Consider the following 25,807-nt stretch of genomic DNA (forward strand, 5'->3'; position numbering starts at 1 on the left):
GTCAGGCATAGAGAATGTCTACCAAATAGACATACTCTCACCAGCCCTCGAGTGCGGCCCGACCCCTTGCCATTGCTGGGGTTGGGTGTCACTTAGAGATCGTGGAGTCGATAGCGAAACTAATAAGAGAAAACATGCGTAAATTAAGGGTGACCTGTTTCTCGGCAATGGCCCGAGCCGTTCGATCGACTTGGGTGACCCGCTGGCATAGGACTTACCTTGATGGCTCGAGTGATGGGTTTAGAGAGCTCTTACTAGATATGTCCGAGTGGAATTTGGGTTCGTCGTTCATGATAGGGTCGACATAGCTCTCATGTGGCATTCCACTGCTCCCTAACCATCTCTTGGCAGTGGCCTGAGCCATCCGATCGACTTGGGTGACCTACTGGCACAGGACTTGCCTACGGAGATAGAGGACAAGATCATTCCCCCCAATAAATTAGTTAGGCAGATAAGCCAGGCAACAAACTCGTTATAAGTGGACAAGCTCTTAAATTTTGTTATGGCTAAATAGATTTTTAGCCCTTCTCCACTTTTTGTATAAAAAGGTTAATGCGTTTCGACCCTTTTCGTTGTTGAGGCTATAAAGCTTGGGGTGCGGGTGAACAAACTCTGATCACGCTGGTGAGCAAAAACGCCGTAGCCGCTGGGGCGTAGGTTTCTTGCAGTCTGACTAGTTTTACTCAGCATTCATTTTCATAACCCTTGCTTCTAGATCTTAACATGAGAGAGGGTCAGGTATAGAGAATGTTTGCCAGGTAGATATACTCTTAAATGTGCTCTGACTCTTTCTGTAGTTAAGTCTTAAGAAGCTCAGGGTGTAGGAAAAAACTCTGATCATGTTGGTGAGCAAAAATACCGTAGCCGCTGGGGTGTAGGTTTCTTATAGTCTAACCAGTCTTACTCAGCATTTGTTTCCATGACCCTTGCTTCTAGGTCTTAATGTAAGAAGGGGTTGGGCATAGAGAATGCTCACCAGATAGATATGCTCTTATCAGCCCCCGATTGAGGCCCGACCCCCTACCGTTGCTAGGTCAGATGTCACTCAAGATCGGGGAGTTGATAGCAAAACTGATAAGAGAAAGTGTGCGTATATTAAGGGTAAAAGTGATGTAGCTATTTGATGTTCCTTGCATTGATGAAGACTTCGCTATCAATGGTCTTGATCTTGTAGGTGCCTGGTCGGAGCACCTCTGCAACAACATATGGTCCCTCCCACGGTGGAGAGAGTTTGTGGCAGTTTTTGTTGCTCTGGGCAAGGTGGAGCACTAGGTCCCTGATGTTGAAGGCCCGACCCTACACTCGATGGTTGTGGTACCGGTGCAACACTTGCTAGTACTTGGCTAAGCAGAGGGGGGTGACATGGCACGCTTCATCTAGCTGGTCCATGGTGTCCTCGAGAGACACCTCAGCTCCCTATTCATCGTACGCCCTAACCCTTGGCACTCCATAGTCGAGGTCGGTTGGGACGATAGCCTCGGAACAATAGACCATGAAGAATGGTGTGTAACCATGAGAAGCTCTACGACCCATCATCCGCCAAACTTATTCAACCGGTTGAAGATCCTAGGCTTGAGGCCTTGTAGGACCATGCCATTTGCATGCTCGACCTACCCATTCATGCGGGGGTGCGCCACGATGGCCCAATCGACGTGGATGTGGTATTCATTACAGAATTAGAGGAACTTCTTCCCAGTGAATTGTGTGTCGTTGTCCATGATGATAGAGTTCGAGACCCCAAAGTGATAGATGATGTCAAGGAAGAACAGCATGATTTGCTCAGACTTGATCGCAGAGATCGGTCAAGCCTCTATCCACTTTGTAAACTTGTCTACGGCGATAAGCAAGTGTGTATAGCCCCCAGGCACCCTCTTGAGGGGTCCAACCAGATTGAGCCCTCAGACCATGAATGACCACGTGATGAGGACCGTTTGGAGTGCTTGGGCTAGCAGGTGGGTCTGCCAAGTATAGTATTGACACCCTTCACAGGTGCGCACAATCTGTTCAGTATCGGCTACTACGGTCGGCCAGTAAATGAATGTGTTTCTAACTAGGGTCCTAGGTGTGGCATGGTGCCTATAGACCCCACCGTGGATATCACTCAGCAACTACTTCCCTCGTTCGATGGGGATGCAGCACTGTAGGATCCCCATGTGGCTTCGCCTATAGAGCTCACCCTTAATAAGGACAAAGAACTTGGCGCAACGTGCGAGCCGCCGAGCCTCTATTTTGTCCATCGGTAGTGCCTCACGGAGGAGGTAGTCGAGGTAAGGTGTCCTCCAATCGGCCAGAGGGTCGGGCTCTGTCGCTAGATCCTTATCAAGCTCCATGACTTCGGGGTCAATGGCTAGTTAGCCCCTGAGCCTAGGGCAGGGGGTCTGTCATCGGTCTGTGCTGGCTCCTCATAGCAGATCAAGGGTTTGTATAGATCACTGGCGAAGATGCCCATCGGCACTGGCTCTTGGCCGGATGCCATTTTTGCCAGCGCATCAGCCACCTCATTGAGATGCTTTAGGATATGATTGAGCTCAAGACTGTCAAACTTGTCCTCTAGCTGGCAGACTTCTCAGCAATACACGGCCATCTTGGCATTGTGGCAGCTTGATTCCTTCATGACTTGGTCGATGACCAGCTGGGAGTCACCTCGGACGTCAAGCCATTGGATACCCAACTCGATGGTGATGTGTAGGCCATTGATGAGTGCCTCATATTTAGCCACATTGTTGGAGGAGGGGAAATGGATGCAAACCATGTACCTCATGCGTACCCCAAGGGGCAAAACGAAGACTATCCCTACGCCGGCACCTTTCTTCATCAACGATCCATCGAAGTACATCGTCTAGTACTCTTGGTCAATGACTGCCAGTGGCATTTGGATCTCAGTCCATTCTGTAACAAAATTAGCCAACACTTGGGACATGATGGCCATCTAAGGGGTATATGAAATGCCTTGACCCATTAGCTTGAGTGCCCACTTGGCGATTCTTCCTGTGGCCTGCCTATTTTGGATGACCTCACCGAGAGGGAAGGATGTCATGACTGTCTGTGGATGTGACTCGAAGTAGTGATGCAACTTCCTCTTGGCGATGAGGATGGCATACAGGAGTTTCTAGATTTAGGGGTAGCAGGTCTTGGAATCAGACATGACCTCACTAATGAAGTACATGGGATGCTACACTTTGAGGGCGTGTCCCTCTTCTTCATGCTCTACCACTAGGGTGGCGCTGACCACTTGCATGGTGGCCACGATGTAGAGCAGAAGCGGTTCCCCATTGGTTGGAGGGACTAGGATTGGGGCCTTCATCAAAAGCTGCTTGACCATATCAAGCGCCTCCTAGGCCTCAGGCGTCCATTCGAAAGGGTTGGCATTTTTTAGAGGCTGATAGAGGGGGAGACCTCATTCGCTGAGGCATGAGATAAAGCGGCTGAGCGTGATGAGGCACCCTGTAACTCGCTGTACCCCTTTTATGTTCTGAATCAGTCCCATCCTCATGATGGCCAAGATCTTCTCTGGGTTGGCTTCGATGCCATGCTCAGAGACGATAAAACCCAGCAGCATACCCCTTAGGACCCTAAAAATGTACTTCTTAGGGTTGAGCTTAATGTCGTTTGCTTAGAGTTTCACGGAGGTCTGCTCTAAGTCAGCTCTGACCTGGTTAGTCCATTTGGACTTGACCATGATGTCATCCACGTAGGCCTCAATGGTTCGCTCGATGAGATCCCCAAAACACTTGAGCATCCAACATTGGTATGTTACCCCCATATTTTTCAGACCGAATGGCTTTGTGACATAGCAGAACGATCTGAATGGGGTGATGAAAGATGTCACGAGCTAGTTAGACTTGTTCATCATGATTTGATGGTACCTAGAGTACGCATCAAGGAAGCAAAGGGTTTCGCACCCTGAGGTCGAGTCGACTACTTGGTCTATGCGTGGTAAATGAAATGAATCCTTTGGACATGCCTTATTGAGACCGATGTAGTCAACACACATTCTCCATTTCCCACTCTTTTTTCATACAAGAATAGGATTAGCTAACCACTCGGGGTGGTATACTTCATTGATGAACTCGACTGCCAAAAGCATCAGCAATCTCCTCGTCGATGGCCCTATGTTTCTCCTCATCGAAGTGATGTAGGCGCTGCTTCACTAGCTTGGAGCCTAGCCTAATCTTCAAGGCATGCTTAGGTGACTTCTCTTGGAATGCCTAGGCATGTCTAAGGGTCTCCATGGAAAGATGTCTCTATTGAATGGAGGAAAGTCGGCGAGCGCGCTTTCCTATTTGGAGGAAAGCAGTGGTGCCAATACGCACCACTTTGCCCTTGGAGACGCTAGGGTCTATGAGGACCTCCTTGTCACCCTCTATAGGCTCAAAAGACTTGATCGACCGGTTGGGGTCGAGTGCTTCTTCGATGACCTCCTTCCTGATGGCCGCATAGCTCTTTGGAGGCGACTGATTGCTATGGCGTGTTCATAGCACTTGACCTCGCACTCGTAGGTGCGCTGGAAGAAGGTGCCAATGGTGATGACACCACATGGACCTAGCATCTTCAACTTTAGATAGGTGTAGTTGGGGATGGCCATGAACTTCGTGTAGCATGGATGTCCTAGAATGGTGTGGTAGGTTCCATGGAACCCGACCACCTCAAAGGTGAGGGTCACCATCCTATAATTGGTTGGATCCCCAAAGGTGACAGGCAGATCGATCTGCCCAAGTGGCATGGCTTGCTTTCTAGGCACGATGCTATGGAAAGGCGCCCCAGTTGGCCAGATGCGTGCTCAGTCGATGCCCATGGCATCGAGCATCTCAGTGTACATGATGTTGAGGCCGCTCTCTCCATCCATTAGCACCTTGGTGAATCACTTTGTGCCAATGATCGGGTCGACCACGAGCGAATATCTTCCCGTCTACGGGATGCTTTCTAGGTGGTCAGTCCGATCAAAGGTTATGGAAGACTCTGACCATCGAAGAAAGGTAGGCGTGGATAGCTCAGCCATATAGACCTCGTGGCATGCAAGCTTATGGCGGCGCTTGGAGTCATAGGCTGCTGACTCTCTAAAGATCATGAGGTAGCCATCCAGCATTGAAAATCCACCATCCTTCCACTTGGCGTCATCTATGGCTGGCTTGGGGTCCCCCCTATGCTCCCCCTTGTTGGAACCTCTAGACAAGAACCACTTCATGAGGATGTAGTCCTTGTATAGGTGCTTGATAGGGAAAGCATGGTTCAGACATGGTCCTTCGAGTAGCTTCTCAAAGTGGTCTGGGGTGCCCTCAGCGGGCTTCTGACCCCCCTTGCGGTCGGCGATGGCGACGAGCGAGCCCTCGCGCCGCTACTTGTTCTTCTTCTTGTTAGGATGGTTGGAGGCACCTTCACCGGCGTCCTTGTCCTGCTTTGCCTTGCCCTTGAGGCAGTCGAAGATCGCTTCGACCGCCTCCTCGCCCGAGGTGTGGTTGGTGGCGATGTCGAGGAGCTCCTTAGTGGTTCAGGGGCCCTTATGACCTAGCTTATGGACCATTGACTCATAGGTGGTCCTAGACAGGAACACTCCTATGACATCGGCATTGGCGATGTTGGGCAGCTCATTGCACTGATGAGAGAAGCACCGGATGTACCCACGAAGAGTTTCCATTGGTTCCTAGGATGCGCGTATGTGCCCTAGAAGTTTCCCACAAAGATCTCTTTCAGGTCTGCCCAACTTTGAATTCTGTTGGGCGGAAGGTGTTCCAACCATGTTCATGCCGAATCGACCAGGAACAATGGAAGGTTGTAGATAATGAAATCATCATTATCTGCTCCACCAGCTTGGCAAGCAAGATGATAATCCTCAAACCACAGTCTGGGGTTCATTTCCCAAGAGTATTTTGGGATGTTTCTCGGTGGTCATTACCATGGTGGGAAGGTGGCATTTAGGATGTGTCAGCCAAAGGCCTAAGGTCCTAGGAAGTCAGGGCTCAACCTTTGGTCCTCATCGTTGTTGTAGCATCCGCCATGATGAGGGTGGTAGCCATGGCTAGCCCCCTCCCTTGCATCACCATGAGCATGCCTATGGGCATTGAGGGTGTCATGCGTGTCACAGCTACGGTCGAGATGCTCATGCACCAGGACCACGGTGCGTGGCCTACCACCATGCTACGCTTGGTGGACTGACACGTCCTTGTTGGGTCGCTCTAAGGGCGTGTGCTGGCTAGCATCGAGCTCACGTCATTGGGACATCGAGCTCTCAGCCTACTGTGCCGCCGCACACTTGAGTACCATGCGAATCTCACGATGGGCCCGATGATCCTCGGGCGTTGTAGGGCCCTACAAGCCCTCGGAGCAAGGCCACCACAGCAGTGATCTTCTGGCTCACCCTGGTGAAGTGTGGGAGGGCTTCATTGTCCTCGATGATCCTCCAATTCACACCGTGGGCCACGGCACATGCACGCCCTCTGTCTCCATGGCGCTTGATCTCTCGCTCGAGCTCCATGTGTTCCTGCTCTAGCTAGAGTCATGCTTCCTTGAGCTCTTGGTGCTGGGCCTTTAGCTGCTCCACCCACAGGCCAGGTGGGGCCCCTGCATCCCCGTTGACCTTATCATCGAGGTCATTCATTGGGGTAGCCTCTCCCTCATGGATGCTTTCGACGTGCCCCTCAGGGGTACCTGCCATGAAACATTCACGAGAGGGGTGATGGCTCCCCCTACTAGAGTCAGAGCTAGAGGGTGATTCTGATTCTCCTACAAGGAGATCATGGAAAGATTCCATGATATATTTGGTCATCCCCATGAACTCATCGTTTGTGGGGCATACGGGAGTGTGTTGCACCACAAGGTGGCCAACGGTCTCTGCGACGTTGCATAGACCAGATGGGAGCATCGTTGGGGCGCTCTAGACGAGGTATTCTAGGGAGAGTAGCTCTCCTCCAGCAAGCTTTGTCATGACGTTGGCAAACGAGAAGGTGAGGCAGCCTAGGTCCTCCTAGGACAGTCGGGGTCCCAAGAAAGCACCGAGCTGGCACTCTAGCCTCCCGTAATCAAAGCCGAGGAGTTGGTCGCTCCTCAAGCGCCTCGGCGATCGCGTCGAGGCTGGCAAAGTGGAGAGGTTGGATGGCGGCGGGAGCCTGCACCAACTCTCCCTCCATTGTGATGATGAAGTCTAGGTTCCCAAAGCACACGTGCATGCCCAGGACCCAGCTGATGCTGTGACTACCCATCTGAGGCCTGATGTGGATGTCGAGATGCACAAAAGCCCCTTACCTGGCGCGCCAACTATCGATGTTTCGAGTTACCATCGATGAGTAAATTTCTAGTATTGCGCATCTGGCTCAGATGGTGTGCTTAGATGACATGAAGTTTATACTGGTTTAGGCAAAAAGTCCCTATGTCTATTTCATCGCTGCTGCTCGTGTTACTAGCACTGAAAGTTTGTAGTAAGGGACACAAACAGGTCAGAGAGGGAAAGGATCCCAAGTCTCTAGTAGAAGGAGTGAACAGGTGCCTAGAGCTTGATCGCTGCTCAGCCGTGTGTTTGTGTTGTGTTCTTGTGTGTTTATCTCGTGTTTTGATCTCGTGCGGATCAGGATCGATCGGTTTAGATCCCCTTTATGAGATGCCCTGCTTTCCCTTTTATAGGCCAAGGGAAAGTACGGGTTATAGCAGAGGAAAAGAGAAGAACGAGAGAGAGAAGGCCTTCAGGATCACCGGGCCTTCTTCTCCTTCATGCGAGCCCCACCGATCCTATAGATGTCAATAGGGACAGCTCCACATCATGGCCCTATCTGTCACTAGCATCGTGTGCAGGCGTCATCTGCCAGTCATGGCGTTCCATCCCGTCTCAATGGACGTCGTGGTGAACTAACGCGCCCATCATCGTCTGTACAAGGGTTAGGCAGAATAGTGCCGACACGCCCGATGCTATTCTTGATGTGAACCATCAGGTATGACCCGTCATGGCCATGGGTTACATCGAGGCACGCTAGTCTCTTCACTGGTGTTAGAATTTTGACCCAGACCCATACGCTTGGACCTAGAGTGGTTGGTGGTGGTATGGGTCCCCATCGGGCAAGACGATTCCCGCACCTAAGGGGTTGGGCGAGATGGAGCTCGCACCTAAGGGGTCAGATGAGACGGAGCACAAACCCAAGGGTTGAGCGAGGTGGAGCTTGTGGCCTTGAGGTTGGGCGAGATGGAGCCCCTGACCCAAAGGTCGGGTGAGGTGGGCCCCGACCCAGATGTCGGGCGAGGCGGAGGCCACCCCCAGAGGTCAGGCAAGGTAGAGCCCGTGCACCTAGGGGTCTTGAAGCTATAGTCACGCTCTTGACTGCTCGGATGAATCAATATTGATGACCATTAGCTTCTCCTCTTTGGGTACCCTAGTATTGGTCCCCGACAAGCATCATCTGTAGCAATTCATGTTGCGGGCATATATAGAAAGCAGTGGATGTAGAGAGGAGTGGGGTATAGCACCAGCACATGGACTTGCAATAAACCTAGGTTTGGGAAGTGGCATGGTAAGATCAATAAATAGATAGCAATACATATGTATTCATGAACATGCCATGGCTATTTGAAGATCATCAGTCCATATTTCCAAATTACATGGGACTTCATTTTCATCACAAGCTATATAACAAAAACACATTTCCATCATTTACACAAAGCATCAGGGGAAAGCAGTATTTGTTCATGGACGGAGCACTCAATTCAGTAAAAAATATTGTGCAGGAATGAAATTCATATGATAAATACGTGCTAGCAGTATGGAGCTGTATCCCAAATTAATAGATCATATGGCATCTTAGTTGAGAAATACGAACCAGGGAAAGCACTGCAAAAAAGAGAGGCACATGGACAAACTAAGATGAAACTCGGAGATGAGTACGAGCGGCCTCGAGGCCATGCTTCTACCCTACGCTGGCCACGCCATGGTAGGGACCTACCTACACTAAGGCACATCAGGAGAGGGGGAGAGAGAGAGAGGCATGCACGATGTGCAGGGGAGCGGAGGGGATGGCCGTGGCTATGGTCACCGCCGGCTGGTGCGCCACCACATTGGGAGAGGAGAGAGAGAGAGAGAGGAAGGGCTAGCTGATGCGCCGCCGCATGGGGAGAGGGGGAAAGAGAGATGGCAGCGCTGGCAAGGGTGACGCGAGGAGGGCTAATGAGCGAAGAGGGAGCGCACGAGATCAAGATGCTGGATCAAGGCCAGCCGCGGTGGCGCAGCGCACATCAGGGATCGCCGCCGCCAGATCTGAGCCCACCATGGGGTGCTGAATGTGGTCGCACCAGTGCGTCATCGTGGGTGGGGGTGGCCATCGATCGCGTGCCACTGGCCGCCCAGTGCGCCGCCGCCTTGTCCTATCTGCCTGGTTGCACCGTCGCGTGGGGAGAGAGGGGCAAAGAGAGAGGAGGGCAAGAGCAGAGAGTGGGAGGAAGGAGGCAGAGAGGGAGGGGGCCACCGACGCGCCATCAGGGGCCCGCCATCTCCATGCCCACCGCTGGCTGAGACTGAGAGAGAGATAGAGGACGGCCTTTTTTCTGGAGGCTTTTACCTGTGTGCCATTAAAAAATTACAATTACGCGCAAGCCATTAAAAAAGTTGAGCTCCCACGAGCGCCATCGTTTTAAACTTCTTTGCTCTCCAAGCCATTCCGTCCACTTTTTCTATTTAACGGTGTCAAACAGACAGGTGAAATGACCATTTTACCGTACAGTGGGGTCCGTTTGTCAGCCACCCAAACTTTCTCTTTCTCTCTCTTTCTCTTCTCTTTCCTGTGTACATGAAGGGCTGAGGGAGCTCTGTGCTGTGGCCTGGTTCTCCGCCCTCGTTGTCGTCCTGACTGCTCGAGGTGGTGTGGCCATAGGCTTGAATGCTGGCTTGACGAGGTCGCAGACGGTGGGGTTGGCTCCCAGCTTGGCGTGGTGGCGAGCCTCAGCGGTGCAGGAGGCCAAGGCCAAGGTCGACGGAGACGTGGAGACGCCAACACCCCAGAGCGATGAGCCCCAGCTCACGTCCCCTCAACTGGCGATCGTGCGACACGGTGAGCATGAACATGAGAAGGCATCGCGCTGCTGCCCACGCTGCTGACCCCGGTGACATCGCGCGCTGCCAATGCCATTGCCGAAGCACATGTTAACTGCTTCACGCTGCCTTGCACCGACTCGCCCGCTGCCGAGCATCGCATCGTGCCTGACTATGCTGCCGCTACCGGCTTGGATGGCCCTCCACAGGCGTAGCTGCTAGCTGTGCTCTAGGCGGCCATCGTCTTGCACGTGTCCCGGTAGAGCTCGCCGCAACCACAGTCTCGTGCGCCCAGTGGAGATCACCCACGCGTCGCGGATGCCGCCTCCCTGCGCCCTCCTCCACTACGACACCTCGGCGTAGCTCAAGCCCCTGTACCTGATGCTCTGGCCACGCGCGGTGTACCTGGTGGACTTCGCGTGCTTCCGCACCAAACCCAACTGTCGCGTCCCGTTCGCAACGTTCTTAGAGCACTCCCGTGTGTGGCCGGGCTTCGACGAGCGCAGTGTCCGGTTCATGACGTGGCTGCTGGAGCAGTCCATGCTTGGGGAGGAGACGTATCTGTCGTACGTGCAGCACTACATCCCACCGTCACGTGACCTCGAGTCCTCCCGCGCCGAGGCTGAGCTCGTCATCTTCTCCGCCATCGACAACCTGCTCGCCAAGACCGGCCGCCGCGAGCGCCCTCTGGGGGGAGCTACACCCAGCCGCCACAGGTGCGCGTGGAGGGCAGCTCCGCCCCGGCCTCCCGCGGGCGCGGGTGTAGGCGAGCTCTGCCCGGCCACCACGGGCGCGCGTGCGGAGGAGCTCCGCCCGGCCGCCGCGAGAGCAAGCGCGGGCGAGCGAGCTCCACCCTGGCATCGGCACGGCACAAGGCTGGCGCGCGGCGAGGAGGAAGGTGGAGCTGGGTCGCTGACAGTTTAGCCCCACTAGACAGAGAGAGAAAGAAGCAAGAGGATAGGACAAGAGAAGGGTATTTTGGACATTTACACTGATCGAGCCCATATGTAAGGGCTATCAAACGGTAAAAAACAAACAGAACAAAGACTGGAATGACTTGGAGTGCAAAGAAGTTCAGAACGATAGCACTCGTAGGAGGCTCAACTTTTTTAATAGCTTATGCGTAATTGTAAACTTTTTTAATAACACGCAGTTAAAAGCCTCTTTTTTCTACGAGGAGAAGGGGGTGATGGGCAGCAAACAGTAACACGATGGTGGGAGGAACCTGAGCCAGACGATAGGAGATCAAACGGTTAAAATCTTTTGCTAACGTGTCCCGTGGGAGATGCCGGGGCTAACCTTGTGATTGTAGGAGAGAATTCTGGTATTTAGGGATGTTTAGAAAGACTAGCTTTAATATACAAACTCGAAATATTTTTAGATTTCCTTACTTATGGCTGGATCTTAATAACAGTATAATAAAGGGCACTTTGGAAAGGTTTGCTATGAGTTCCGTGGATCGTCGGCCCCACCTGGCGGTACAAGTCGCAACGTGGGACAACAGTGTATACGTGGCTGTATCCTCTATGGGCTATGGCTAGGCGCTCCTTGCTCACGTGCCAGGCACTCTCGCTTGACGGCAGTTTCTCCCGTGGCCCCCTGATTCCGGCTGGGCCGGTCGATTGCTTGGATTGAAACAGGCCACAGCAGAGGCGCCAGTTGTGGCTCGACTCGGATCGTAGGCGTGCCGTGTGCGAGTGCATTTGTTTGGTAACTTTTACGTACATGTGTTGTACACCACAGCTGTATATCAATTTTTTTTTTGCGACGAAACATGTCGAACCAGAGCGTGTCAAAACGCTTCAAATCAAATAAAACAACATGGTCGACCACCTGAACCTGATAGCATACGCAATTTCATTTTCAATTTATTCTCACATTGTAGTAGTGTAATTAATAATACAAGGAAACACTCGTATCCCTGAGAACGGACGTACGGCACTGAACCTAAAGAAAATGACCTCGACTCGATCTGATGACGAGAAAAAAAAAAAGAGAAAGGGAAAAGGGCCACGAACTAATTACTCCATGTGATGCAGTAAGAAACACAATGCAACAGCTTTGAACCTGCAGATGCACGCAACCTACACGACGTACGAGAGCTAGCCGAGCCGTCGTCACTCCACCGGCCGTACCGGCGGCGTCGATAATCTACTTCACTTCTTGGGCTTGCCGTTGGCGACGGCATGCTCCCCCGGAGTTGAGCGAGTCCCAGGCCTCGATCCAGGTGACCATGGCGTCGGCGAGCTTGATGAAGTAGGGGTCGACCTTGCCGAGCTTCTCCTTGACCTGTTGCGAGAGCGCGATGTAGCACTTTTGCACGGTGTCGCAGTCTTTCGGCAGCACGACGGCCTGGAAGAATGGGATGATGTCCTCCTGCCAGAAGATGCCCTTGTACTCCTTCTTGAGGTTTACGAACGGGTTGCTGGCCTTGCTGTGCCAGATGTAGGGCAGCCCGGTCTTGACGCCCAAACCCAGGTGATCGCAGATTACCTGCGCAGCGGCGGCGGCAGCATCACTGGGGGCGTGCAGTGAATCATCATGTGAAAAAAAAAAATCGTCTGCTGTTCTGTTACCTTGACACACCATCCGGCCCACATGTCGTCGTAGCGTCCGATGGGCTGGCCGTCGCCCATGAGGCCGAAGTACATGGCGGGGCCGATGAGGTCGCGGTCGAAGGCGAGGTTCATGCCGCACATGGGGAAGAGGGTGCCCTTGGGGATGGTCATCACGGCGTTCACGTACCTCTCGTTCCGCTCCCGGGGCTTCACCAGCTGCGTGGGGGCGTCGTAGTCCGGGATGTTGAGCCACAGCCCGTGCGACACGGCCGTCGGCACGCCCTCCCGGAGGCTGAACGGGTAGCCGCGCACGAAGTCGGCGCCCGGCGCGTAGGGGTCGTAGAGGGTGTTGAAGAAGAGCGGCGTGGACGGGCAGAGCAGGTTCTTGATGTGCTGCGCCAGCGCGTCGATGTCCTTGCCCGTGGGGTCCTTGGCCACCTGCACGAACCCATGGCAGCGGAATAAGGAGGAGAATGCACGCATTGCGCAGGAGCAGCAACGTACACAAGATTAATAGAGAAACTCACGAAGCAGTCGTCGTCGATTGTGTAGATGTACTTCTTCTTGGAGACCATGTAGCCGAAGCAGCGGCACGCGGAGTCCTTGAAGGAGATGCACGACGCCCTGGGGCCGAGGATCTTGTTGATGTCATTGCGGTTGTAGAGCTCGTAGTCGAACCCCTCGGGCACCTTGATCGTCTTGGTCGGGTCGCCGTCCTGCACGATGATGAGGTGGTACGGCTGGAAGAAGGGCCGCCACATCTCCAGGAAGTCCAGGTTGCGGATCGTCGGGATGACGATGTCGAGCTCGTCCTTGAGCGGCGGCGCCATCGCGGACCGGCGGCCGGGTAGCTAGCCTTGATCCGGGACGTACGCGCGTGCAGAAGCAGAGAGGGTGGCGCGCGACTCAGGGGGCGAGCGAGGTGGACGCACGCTGAGAATGAGGAACAGAGGGGGCGCGCAGCTATATAGCGCCGCGACGCGCTGCGGCAGGGATGCTCCACGCGTCAGCCGGCCGCGGAAAGCGACCACATGAATCGACGAGGACCGTGGAGTGGCGCGCGCGAATGGCGGATCGGGAGCCCTGTGGTGGAGTGCTTGCCGGGGAAAGGAACGGCTGCCTTTGCTGTGGTGAGCTGCCGAGTGAACCGGGTGATGGACCGTTGGATCGGCAGCCTACGGACAATATTTGCCTTTGCTTGCGTGTCGCTTTGCTTTGCATAACGGTAATTTGTAACGTTGCCGTACGCACAACTGTTCCAAGGTTTACTTTTCTCTTATATTATTACACAAATTCAAATGCGATCCGGAGTGAATCTTGATGCGCTAGCAATTTGGAGACTCCTGTGGCTAACTTTTGTTGTACCATAATTCAAGAATCCAACTAAGCTACATAATACAGACAACCATTTTAAATTAAAAATCAACGCAGTCTAACATCTTCCAATTCCAAGCTTTGGAGCATTACAGCAGGAAATGTGCAACAATCTTACCACCACCAGATGAATATCAAATCTGATACAGAGCGATAGTATTTCTACAGCTGCCACAGAAAAGACCGCAAAAGCATCACCTCATTGCACCAACAAAGTATCTTTACAGCATAAAGCATTCCGAACTTAATCTTCCACAAAATCTCCAGCCTCTTCATCTGAGTCATCTTCTTGCTCTCTAGCTTGTTCGGCGTATTCATCAAGTGATGCAGCAAGGAAGATATCACCTTCTCGACTTCTGTCAGCAATCTTTGGGACTGACGGCCCACTCTCCCCACCCTTGCCTTTGTTCATCTGCCATGAAATAATTAACCATATTGAGTGTCATTGGAATCATCAGTGTAGAGAGTTTTCGCTGAAATAAATACATCAACGCTCAACATTGTTTAAAACAAGAGTACAAAGGTCTTAGAGTCAAGTTGGCTGCTAGAATTGAAACTGGAACATTCAACTGCAGTTTCACTTACAATAAGGAACCAAAATCACATTCCACTTGCATTCCAATGACCTTGAGTAGAAAATGTCAGTGTATTGCATTTACATGTACTTGAGCATTTGTTTCAAAGGGAAATGTACCAGATCCCATGCTCTATGGTTGTTCAATACAACCATTTCCATTATTCATTTATGTAGGCTAAAAGTTTCATTATTAAGACACTTAATCATAGTACTCGTTAATGTTACATAAAGTAGAATTCGGTATCAAACAACGGTACATAGGAAATACAGATCTTAGAAGATACAGATTAAATTGTCCAAACAATGGGAATAGATTCTGCATCACACTACACTTGAGGAAAATTATTCAATTGGCAACAGTGAGAAAAATACTTGTTCATTCTCCAACAACAGGTCAGTATCAATATTCCATATGAATGAGCCTAGGTTGATTCTACAATTGTTGCATTGGCTTTTCATTGTATCTTAAGGTTTCACTGGATCTGGATGGAACCTTGCCAAAACGGGCTCCTAGCTCAAGCTCCAAAGTGTAGCTCTGGAACAAAAGGTTGTATATATTTTGTACAACCAAGGCTGATACAAATGTTTGAACTTTTCTCAAGATATAATGCCAGCAGAATTTGCAAAAAAAAAGAAGAGATAAAATATAGATGCATAATTAGGAAACACAAATGTAAGTATCAGATATCCATGAAATAGAAGACATAACTATAAGTAAAGGACCCAGAGTTTATCAAACAGTAATAATAATAAAAAAAGTACATTTTCCTTTTCAGATTCATGGCTCCATAGTCTTAAGAAGGAAATATGGTATTGTTTGGTTATAGCATTGTAACGTAAAGGGAATGGAATTAAAGCTATGGATGTTACCGTAACGGAATGGAAATGAACTAATTTCATTTCCATTTGCATTGCTGTTGCAAGAACCAAACAGCACCTATAAATAAAGGACCCAGAGTTTACCAAACAGTAACAATAAAAAAAAACACAATTTCCTTTTCAGATTCATGTCTCCATAGTCTTATGCTAATTCAGTTTCTGTATCACGGAGAATACTAATAATAGAGGCAAGTGCATAAGAACAAAAGTTTATTCAGTTTGAAAAGTTGAACAGAAGTACTCACAATACGAAGAAGTGTGCGTCTTTCCCTCTCCCTAGCACCTCTGATAGCCTGAAAAACAACTTCGGTCATCAGCGCAAAACAATAATCTTCTACTCCTCATGTAAATACAACTCTTTCCTTCCTAATTTATAGGCAGAAATTCTGCCATTTGCTTTAAAAAAAAACTCTTCTACTAGGTTCATATAGCAATCTCCTATCTAGTTCCAACTTCAAATAACACAATCAAACCTCTTCTAGTTCCTTGCGTTCACTTTCCTCCTCATTCGCATCCCTAAATAGAATTACAAATTAATCAAACTACAGATATTATGCATATATCGATACAGCAACAGGAATGAACAGCAGGAATCACCTTCCAACAAGCTCCTTAACACGAGTGCAGCACTTGGCACATATGCCGAGGTCCTTGGAGCAATCTGCATTAAGCAGCGGCAACCAGAATCAGTAACGATCCAACATATCAATGTTTAACAACCAGACCTAGTGGCATGAGAGATTGAGCGGCCAAAATTCACCTCTGCATACATTATGGTACGCTTGCCGGACGTTTCGCTTACTACACTTCTGGCTGCCAAACCAGAAAAATACCCATATGTCACCTCTGCTCACTACTCAGTATACGTGCTAAACAGAGAAAGAGATTTACCATTTTGCTGGCTCAACAATGGGCTTGTATTTTCCGTATCTACAAAAACAAACAAATGAATCGGAACTAGGAGAAGAGGAACGAAAACAATCGAAACTACACACTAACTAAATGAGCTTAGACAATCGATGAGGGATAACAATTCCCCACCTGCGTTTCCAGTCGATTTGATCCCGGCAGCGCTGGCAGACGCCGGTGATCTCTGACAGAGGTCGGAACCTGCCCCCGGGCTCCTGGGGCGCCGAGGGTTTTGCAACGGTTAGATTTGAATGAACAATCCAAAGCTATGGGAAAGGGGGGACGGCGAGGGGAGGAGGAGAGCTTACGGTTTCGTTGATCTTCTGGCCAAGGTTCGGCTTCCACGCGTAGCGGTTCTGGTGTTTCGGCGGTCCCTGCCGCTTCGACATCGCCGAAGTGCCAAACTCCGATGTTCTCACCCTCCTCCGCTTCGCGCCGCCGGGCGTTTCTCTTCTCCCGGTCACGCTCCGACGGCTTTGCCCTTAAAACCTTTCACGACGTGGCTGCATCGTACTCGTCCGATCCCAAACTATATTTTATTAGGAATTATTACGTGAAATGGGCCGCAGCCCACAAGGTCAGTGCTCCTAGAAATTCCCTCTGCAACTTCGAATCGGGCCCAACTGAAGCATAATGGGGGCCCAGACCTGACCTTCTCCGAGGCCCGAGCAGGCCCCAACTTTAGCACTGCCACACCAAGTCACCAACACAGAGTCACAGACGCAGCAGCTCAGCAACGGCGAGGAATCCGGCGCTTGCCGATCGAGAGTAGTTCGAAACCCCCCCTTCTCGGAGTTGGAAACGAAACCTCCACCGAGGAGCCCGCGCTCGAGCCGGCGGCGGCGGTGGCGGCGGCCGGAGCAGCCTAACAGAGCTTTTCGAGCTAGCCAGGCGGATTCACCATGCGGAGGAAGCTGCTGCAGTTCCCGTCCCTCATCGCGCAGCACGCCCTCCGCGGGGCCCCAAAACCCAGACCCCAACCCCAGCCCCACCACCACCGATTCCTGCACTCCCCCTCAGCGCCCACATCCGCATCCCCTTCCCCCTCCCCGTCGGCCCACCTCCTATGGAATCGCCTCTCCGGCGCTACCAGGGTCTCTCTCCTCCCGAGGACCGCCGCGGACGTCGCAGCGGTCGCGCGGACCGCCGCGTCCCGGTGGCTGGCCGCCTCGCGCGGCGCCGGCTCTCTCGATCTCTTCTCGTTGCAGCGGCGACGCAGGACCTCGTGGTGGCAGTTCTCGTCTTCCAATTTCCTCCAAGGCGCGCCCTGGTGAGGTTCATAATTGGCGCGATCTTACTTGGGAATTGTTGTAGTCGTTTCGTCATTTTGGGTTCTGGTGTCTTCGGAAGGGCGTACTGGATGGAGTCTGCCCGACAGTGCGGTGTGGATGCTCATCGGTGCGAATGTAGCAGTCTTTATGCTGTGGCGTGTGGCTGATCCAGGGTTCATGAGGAGGCATTTCATGGTAAGTGAAATGATCAATTTTTAGATTAGAGCAGTGGCTACTATCACCCTGTTCGCTTGATGCTACTTTTCAGCTATGGAACAGTGTTTTCCTCTCACAATATTCAGCATAAGCCAAATTTCAGCATAAGCGAACAGGGTGTCATTGTTGTAATAAACAGTGGTTTCTTTATTATTGTTGCAATGAGCAGATTTCACTAGACAATTTCAAGAGCGGACGGTTGCACACCTTGCTCACGAGTGCTTTCAGCCATGCAGAGTCTGGTCACCTCTTTGCCAATATGTTTGGCCTCTACTTCTTTGGGAACAGTGTAAGTTGCACGCTCTTCCTTTATGTTACTTGAAAGATATAGCCCAATAGGGAATCTATGTGAAAAGAATTTGCAGTGAATGGGAAATCAAAGTGTCTTCCGATGTTCTTAAACCCAAGAAAGAATATGGTAAATAGAGAAAGACATGTTGAGGTTCTATAATCTCTGGCTCTCTGCTTTGCTTGAGTGCAGTGTCAATGTCATCAGCTATGGTTCTTGAAAATTTAGTGAAAGTATGCGCAATGTACAGTTCAAAAAATTAGCCTCATTTTTTTAACAGTAGACTGTACCAATGCTTGATAACATTTTATCTATAACATGAATTTAGGGCCAATTGTAACAATATATTTTAAATGTTCATGAAACCAAATTATTTCACTGGTATTATACTATTCTAATTTAAAGTAAGTCCACTTTTTTGGCCACCTATATTTCCAAAAGAAGTCATGACTCACATCGTTAAAATACCTCGTCCTGTGGGGGTAAGACAGACCCCCGGGCATTTTGCTAAGAAGACGTTCTCATGCAGGTCAAGAATAACCTCGAACCCCTGCCCCACCCATACATAGCGGCACATCGTTGTATGAATTTACAACATAACATTACTTTTGGCAATGTTGAATTCACTCTGGTTGTATTCTTCTTTTCCTATCTTTCTCTATCAATTCAAGAATCAACTTTTTTGAAACAAAATAATTTGCCTTTTAAAGTGATGCTGGCTTCAATGATACCTCAGTTACATAGCCTGTGCCAAGTTCGGCTGGATCCTTTATTCTGTTATTAGGAGTTAGGACTAGCCTTCCATGAATTTAAAAATTAGGATTGAGATACTTGTGAGCCGTGAGTATACTTAACAACCAAGCTATTCATTAACCAAAATAAGTGTTTGACTGGTTTAAATTGAGAATTTTCCATTAAGTTTATCATCTGGTTCACACAAACAACTTAGCTTCAATATCTGAAGGGAATATATGTGCAAGCCACCCAATCTAGGCTTATGTGTTTCAGTTAGGGCTCAATGCACTATTGAGAATCACAGACATAACTCAACATCTATATCAGATGGGATGTGTAGTAAAACCAAATATATCATATTAGGGCCAACTGCAAATTTGCCATCGGTTGTTTTCATATGGTGAATTTGCCGCTTAAAGATGTCTAAATGCATGTTTGGCATTATAATTGCATCTTATTAATCTAACTTGCCATTGAAATAACGGAACATGCACATGCCATTTACCAGACACAATTGCTCTTCTCCTTTTTTCTTTCCTCCCCGTCAGCCCATCACCGTAGCCGCCGAAGCCATGTGAGGACTGGGGAGTGGGAGGCCGGAAAAGTGACGACATGTCACAAGGTGTGGCCTGTGAGGAAGGGCTAGCAGGGTGCGGCAGGCAGCAACTGTTCAGGATGAGTACCTGCAGGGGCAGGACGACCAAGCAAGAGCGGCTGCAGTTGGGGATAGTGGTCTTGCTGCCGGCGCAAGTTGCTTGGGTCCCAGCCCTTGTTCCATCTGCAGCCAACTAAAGCTTCCTTGCACGGGCTTGAAGACCTCCTCCATTACAGATCTGGCATGCTCACCTTAGACTTAGCCCGTTCCACAACCGTAGGAACCCTCCACCACCCCCCCCCCCCCCCCCCCCCCCCCCCCCGCGCGCGCGATGTGGCGAGGTCTTCTTGACGCATGGAAAAAGGAAAGAAACAGAGATATGGCTGAGGTGGTCCTTTCCTGTTCATTATGATTTTCTAAATATATTATTTGAATTGTTTTTCACATAAGTGTTGGGCACACTAAATGATGTATAAATCGGTTGCAAACAGACATATCGAGACACATTCTGGTGACAATTTTGCAGTTTTGACTTTTTAGTGGCAAATTCCAATTGAGGGTCGAAATTGGTGGCAAATATGCAATTCTCCCATCATATTAAGCATCTCATTAGAAACAGATGTGGTGTGTAGTGTGTAGTGAACTATGAATTAAAAAAAAGGGTAGACCCAGTGCAGTGAACTATAAAGGGCGTACCCAGTGCAGAGAGCTCCCGCTCTGTAGCGGGGTCTGGGGAAGGGTGTCAGTGGCAAGCCTTACACTCGCCTGTGCAATGCGAGGAGACCGCGACTCGAACCCAGGACCTTCGGTCACAGGCGGTAAGACTCTACCGCTTTGCACCAGGCCCGCCCTTCAGTGCAGTGAACTATGAATTCTTTAATTTTTTTTCTCCAATAGCATGGGATTGTCCGTCACTCCATTTCTTACCTTGTTCTTTGTAGTAATGATCTATCACCTTCTGCTGCTAATGTTGGATTGCCTTTTCCCTATATTTTTCTTTTTGCATCAGATTGTAAATGTGTTTGGTCCTGCCTTTCTATTGAAGTTGTACGTTGGTGGAGCACTTACTGGATCGATATTCTTCTTGCTGGAGAAGGCTTTTCTAGCTCATCGGAAACAGGTAAGAATGCATGGTGTATTAAATTTTATACATCAGGATTCCACATCCTGGTGAGGCTGTCCATTTACAGTCAATGCTGAAATAAGTGATAAGTTCAGGTCCTCAGCCTTTGAAAACTCTAAACCGGTCAGTTTCTTGCTTGCTATTTGAAACTGGAAAAAGTATTGGCAACTTATTGGATTTCACCCTTACCTAAGATATAGTGATGATGCTCCTCAGTCTATTCATGGAATTTCTGAATTTCTTTTTTGTTTATCTTTGTGTTAATCTTCTGATATAGTGATGATGCTCCTGCAGGATTATGAAGGATGGGATACTTCAAGAGTTGCTGGACTTGTATGTTGTTTCCTGTTCCAACAACATAGTCTTAAGATTACTGCTATATGTACAACCCATTTGCCAATTGTACAATTCAGTCAATTCTTTTACAACCAGCACATCAAATGATTCATATCACTGGGGCAATTGATTACTTTTGAATCAAAGGGTCTAGATAATCAGATCACTGGTTGTTTTGAAATTGTTTAAATGGGTTGTATGTGAATCATTTCCTGGTCTTAATTTAGTTTATACTAAAAGAAGCTACATTACCATATACTTGTGCATGAATGATAGAGTTTTGGCCCAATATACAACTATTCATTCAATCATCATGTATCGAGGAATAAAGTAGACATAGGCCCATGTAAGGTGATATGGCAATTTAATCCAGTCTAATGTTTGATGACTGTATGAGCATTATTGATGGCATTGCACATACGTTACTTCCTCCTAAATTTGATTCCTTCTGTTGTGTTCATCACTCAGGGTGCAAGTGCTGCAGTTAATGCAACTATCCTCCTTCAGATTTTTCTGTATCCCAAGGGACTAGTGTATCTTTATTTCCTCATTCCTGTTCCAGCTGCACTTATGGTGAGAATCTTTTCTCTCTTTTTTTCTTGAAACAATCCATTGTTCATTTAGTTGCTCATCACAAAATTTCTTTGTTTCTTCTCATTTCAGGGCGCAGCCATAATTGGTGCTGATTTACTTAGGTTGAAGGTATGTGTTATTGCTCTATATCGTTTTATTTTTAATTTCTTATATAGTAAGTGAATAGTTTGGTGTCACTCTTTTTTCCTTTTTTTAATTGCCTGCGAAATTTGACAAATGTAACCTTTTTTATTTGTTTTTGTTAATATAGCATGTGAATGTTTTGGGTGCGTCATTGTTTCTTGTATTTATGTATGTCGCTCAAGACTTTTGCAAGGTCAGGGGTGTCAATTTAACTCGAGATGGCTGAGACTTGTTGGTTAATCCATAGTCACAGGGGTCGGTGTCGACGGCATGTTCCGCGACCCAGGGACATCGTCCTAGTTACTTAGTTAGGGTTGGGGTCGAGCAGGGTCAACGCCCCTTCTCCCTGGGTCACCACTCCGCTGCAGCATGAGCACACCATCGAAAGGGCTGGGTTGAGGAACAGGGGGAGATGATCTGGGTTTCTGTTGCTGGGACGTAATGACACTATGACAGACGTTTTTGAAGAGGACTACCAATAGCAGTTGACAGGATCGACTGCATGTCTTTAGGAGCAGCAACAGCCAACACAAAATTAGTTAAGTCTTCTCAAACGAAATTGGGGATACAAAAGAGAAGACAGCATGGGCAATCGTTTTTACTACTGCCTGGTACGAGATGTTGGCTACCTGTGGTTGATTTGTGGCTGGCGGCTTTGCCGCGATGGGTCTCTTTGAGCAGAGAGAAAGCGAGGAGCAAGGCGGGACCAAAAAGACACAGCTGCATGCGTGACCGTGATTCCCATATGTGGCCAGGTAGTTGGGTCGTGGGCTGGATAGTCTAGCATATGTGGCTAATTTATTGTCTCTTTTGTTGTTGTTTTTTTATTACTTTGTATTGCATTGATCTTCTACAATCTACTTGCACGTGGCATATCATGGTTCACATCAATCCGATTATCCACCTGTGTTGATTGGGGTCCCTTGTTCCCAGGTTCCCAGCTACCCCCTTGGACCCGACCCAAGTTTTTAGACATCCCTAAGCCAGTCGACCCAGATTTCCTGTAATTATGGGTTAGTCTCCATCAGGATGGGGGCAGTGCCTCAGTATCCCACGCAGGCCTTGGTGGGTTTGGGGGGGGGGGGGGGGTGCTTCAATGAAAATTAAATTCAGAGTTTTTTAGTAGTACTGTTTACATGTTAACTGTATCTACACATTACAATTGAGCCAGTATTTTGAGAAAAATATATGTGCAGCACTTGAAGAGTAGTGAAAAGTCTGCATTTACGTTATATCGAAAAACAACTATTTGCAACGTCTTCCCTATCAATACGAGGATCTGGATCTGGGAGAGCCTCCTGTTGTTGTTAAATCTTGGCTGAAATGTGTCTGAGCTGCATGTTATGTGTGGTGACCATACAACACATTAGGCGTGGGAATATTTGGGGGTTCTGTGGTTTCTCCACCATACAACATCATGAAGGGCAGGCCTGGTGCAGTGGTGAGAGTTGTCTCACTTGAGTCACCAGGTCTCGGGTTCGAAGCAGCCTCTCCGCAAATTTTGCGGGGGGAAGGCTTGCCTTGTTTTTCCTTTCCCCAGACCCCACTCATGTGGGAGCCTCCGGCACTAGGTCTGCACACCCCCCCCCCCCCCTTTTTTTTACAACATCATGATATTTTATTGTTTTCAATGAATCTCATCTATTATTGGATATATTATTATGATGTTTTTAATTTCCTGGCTGTAATGTTTCTTGTTTGATCTTACATCCTCTGCACCTATCTGCTCAACTGGATATTGAAATGAAATTCTACGCCTTTTTAGTCTAATAAATGCTTTGATTGTCACTTGGGTGATCTGCAATGCAATCAACTTATGTCTGTCTAGTATATTGGTTTGTCAACTTACATAATCTGTCGGGCCATTCTGTTCATGTACAATAGTTGATCTAACATCCATGAATTATATGTTTGTCACCCTGTTCAAAGGTGGAGCTAACCGATTTTTTCCCTCCATTTTCTAGAGGCATGGCGATGTATCAGGTTCAGCTCATTTAGGGGGTGCCCTGGTTGCTGCTCTTGTGTGGGCTCGAATTAGGAAAGGCTGGATCTGATCTTCTAGCGTCATGTATATATATATGTGGATGGAAAGAAAGTGCAAAGGCAACCATCTGCCGCCACCTTGTTGCCCATCGGGTTGAGATTTGCATTTTTTATCAGATAATTTGCTTAGAGTTGAGGGGATGCCTTAAACATGCTACTTTCTGTCCTGGATAATGTTGTGGCTTGTGGCGTATATTGTCAACTTTGGCAGCTGAAATTTTTAGAATGTATCCTGACAAAGACAATGGGGGTTCACTGTTTTCATTCAAGTTCCCCTGCTTTTCCAGCCTTGTGCAGAAGACGTCAATTCGTTCTTTTTTTACCGAACTGCGATGGGCCTGAATTTCATCCCTGCCAGGTCCCCGCGGCGGCCTTCACCGACTGGGGGATCCAAACATACTACAGTACATGGCCACGAGTTCTGCCAATTGGCCCCATCGCCTTCTTGAATCATGTGCTCGCGAGATTCGTATGCTCAGCACGAGCCGTCTCGGCGTCTCGTCACAATCATCTGACGAGATGACGCAGCGGCCGCCGCGCCTTGGCGACACGTCGGCTGCCCGTAACTAGGCCACTAGGGTGACCACTAGGACAGTCCCAAGTGAGATAAACCTTTTTAAGTTTAATTAGTTTATAGAAAATATTGTCAAACATGTGTACTTGTATCTCTCCTAGACACAAACAATGGGTTGAGGATGCGACGCAAAACGACAATGGCTCCACCGTGGGCCCACTACTCTGGAAACGAGGCAAGCCCTATCGGCCTATCGTTTTTTTTTTTTTTGAAACGGCTCGTTTCTTTCCTCTTGGGTTAATTTAGAGTAAAATACACTCACGGTTTCTATATCTAGGTCCTAAATTTCTATTTATTTTTATTTCTATAAGTCCCTAAACTTGTTCTGGCCTCCAACACAGGTCTAAATAGGTTTCGGCATGCTCCATACACCAACATGGCATCATAAATCAGTGCTAACACGGTTCTTACATGTTCGGTCCAATATCTAAATTTGCATAGCGGTGTCATGTAGGTCTCAAACTTCATTGCATATCAAGGCCCTCAAACTTGTTAAACGTGTCACGCGAGGTACCTAAACTTCCAAATATGCAGATCTAGATCTCCAAACTTGTTAATCGGGCCATACAATGTCCAAATTATTATTCTTTGCGATAAGCCACATACTATGCACCTGGCATGTGGCCACATGTCATCCCCTCTCTTATCTCCTTCCCACTACCTCATGTGTGGGCCCACATATCATCCAGATCCCATATCCTTCCCCTCCCTCCCACTCCATTTGAACAACACTCCCTATGCCAGGTGTTGCTTCTACTGCTCAGAGATGCTCCAGCTGTTGGTGGTGGCCTGCTTCTGGTGTTGGTGCTCGGGCTGCGGTGGTGCAAGAGAGTGTTGGATGTGGCACGACAGGGAGTGGGGAAAGCGATGAGAGAGAGGGATGACATGCGAGCCTCACATGCCAGGTGCACAGTGTTGCTGGCTAGCCGGTCCGCTGAGGATTTTTTTATATTTTTAATTCTTTTTATTTAATATTTTAATAATAATCGTATCTGAATTTTTTTTGCGGAACTAACTGTTTTGGTCGCGCCGGTGCCACTGGCGCGACCAAAGAACGCTGTCGCGTCACTTGCATTGGCGCGACAACACCTGACACGTTAGACAACGTTTCCAATGTGAAAAACCTTGTCGCGCAACTCTCGTTGGTGCGACAGTATTGTTCTGTCGCGCCACCGGGAGTGGCGTGACAAGGCTCAAACTTAGAAAAAATTATAACTTTTCGTTACGACGTCGCATGAAGATGATTTTTATATAAAAATTGTAGATCTCGACAAGATCTACAACTTTATAGTTTTGAGTTTTTCCATTTGAGGATGTTATATGATGCTCAAATAAATTATATAAAATTTCAACAGCATAATAATCGTGTACTATCGCCTGTCGCATTAGAAAAATAGTATCCTCTTTGTATGGTGTCAAATTACGGTAGAACCACCTAATTTAATGTCTCCCAAGAGTACTTATCTTCCATTAGACACTAAGTACCCAAGGGAGGACACTAAACTACGCAGTTCCGTCGAGCACACCCCATGAGAGAACCCGAAAATCCACGTTTTTCAATAGGATCATAAATGGGAGAATAAAACTTACAATATTTTAGCCAATTCT

The 25,807-nt window shown here is 48.8% G+C and overlaps 1 protein-coding gene and 2 pseudogenes across 1 annotated transcript; 1 reads left to right on the plus strand and 2 right to left on the minus strand.

Annotated features, from left to right (window-relative positions):
• Nucleotides 1-12,019: 12,019 nt before the first annotated feature.
• Nucleotides 12,020-13,486, minus strand: LOC136453032 (probable UDP-arabinopyranose mutase 1; annotated as a pseudogene).
• A 408-nt stretch (nucleotides 13,487-13,894) lies between these two features.
• Nucleotides 13,895-16,790, minus strand: LOC136453033 (uncharacterized). The gene is made up of 8 exons (XM_066453609.1): nucleotides 16,609-16,790; nucleotides 16,433-16,515; nucleotides 16,283-16,321; nucleotides 16,152-16,204; nucleotides 15,989-16,052; nucleotides 15,865-15,907; nucleotides 15,637-15,684; nucleotides 13,895-14,347 (listed from the first exon to the last, which is right to left on the minus strand). Exons 1-8 carry the CDS (start codon nucleotides 16,687-16,689, stop codon nucleotides 14,180-14,182), a joined length of 579 nt encoding a protein of 192 aa, XP_066309706.1. The 5' UTR covers nucleotides 16,690-16,790; the 3' UTR covers nucleotides 13,895-14,179.
• A 296-nt stretch (nucleotides 16,791-17,086) lies between these two features.
• Nucleotides 17,087-23,889, plus strand: LOC136450476 (RHOMBOID-like protein 12, mitochondrial; annotated as a pseudogene).
• Nucleotides 23,890-25,807: the final 1,918 nt, after the last annotated feature.

The sequence above is a fragment of the Miscanthus floridulus genome, chromosome 5 (assembly GCF_019320115.1).
Source record: "Miscanthus floridulus cultivar M001 chromosome 5, ASM1932011v1, whole genome shotgun sequence".
Classification (NCBI taxonomy): domain Eukaryota; kingdom Viridiplantae; phylum Streptophyta; class Magnoliopsida; order Poales; family Poaceae; genus Miscanthus; species Miscanthus floridulus.

Bases quoted from the DNA above. Each gene is read 5' to 3' on its own strand.
- LOC136453033 (XM_066453609.1), bottom strand. From the start codon at position 16,689: ATGTCGAAGCGGCAGGGACCGCCGAAACACCAGAACCGCTACGCGTGG. The intron at 16,516-16,608 runs GTAAGCTCTCCT...TCGGCGCCCCAG, and splicing joins GCCAGAAGATCAACGAAACC to GAGCCCGGGGGCAGGTTCCG. The intron at 16,205-16,282 runs GTAAATCTCTTT...CTGGTTTGGCAG, and splicing joins ATTGTTGAGCCAGCAAAATG to CCAGAAGTGTAGTAAGCGAA.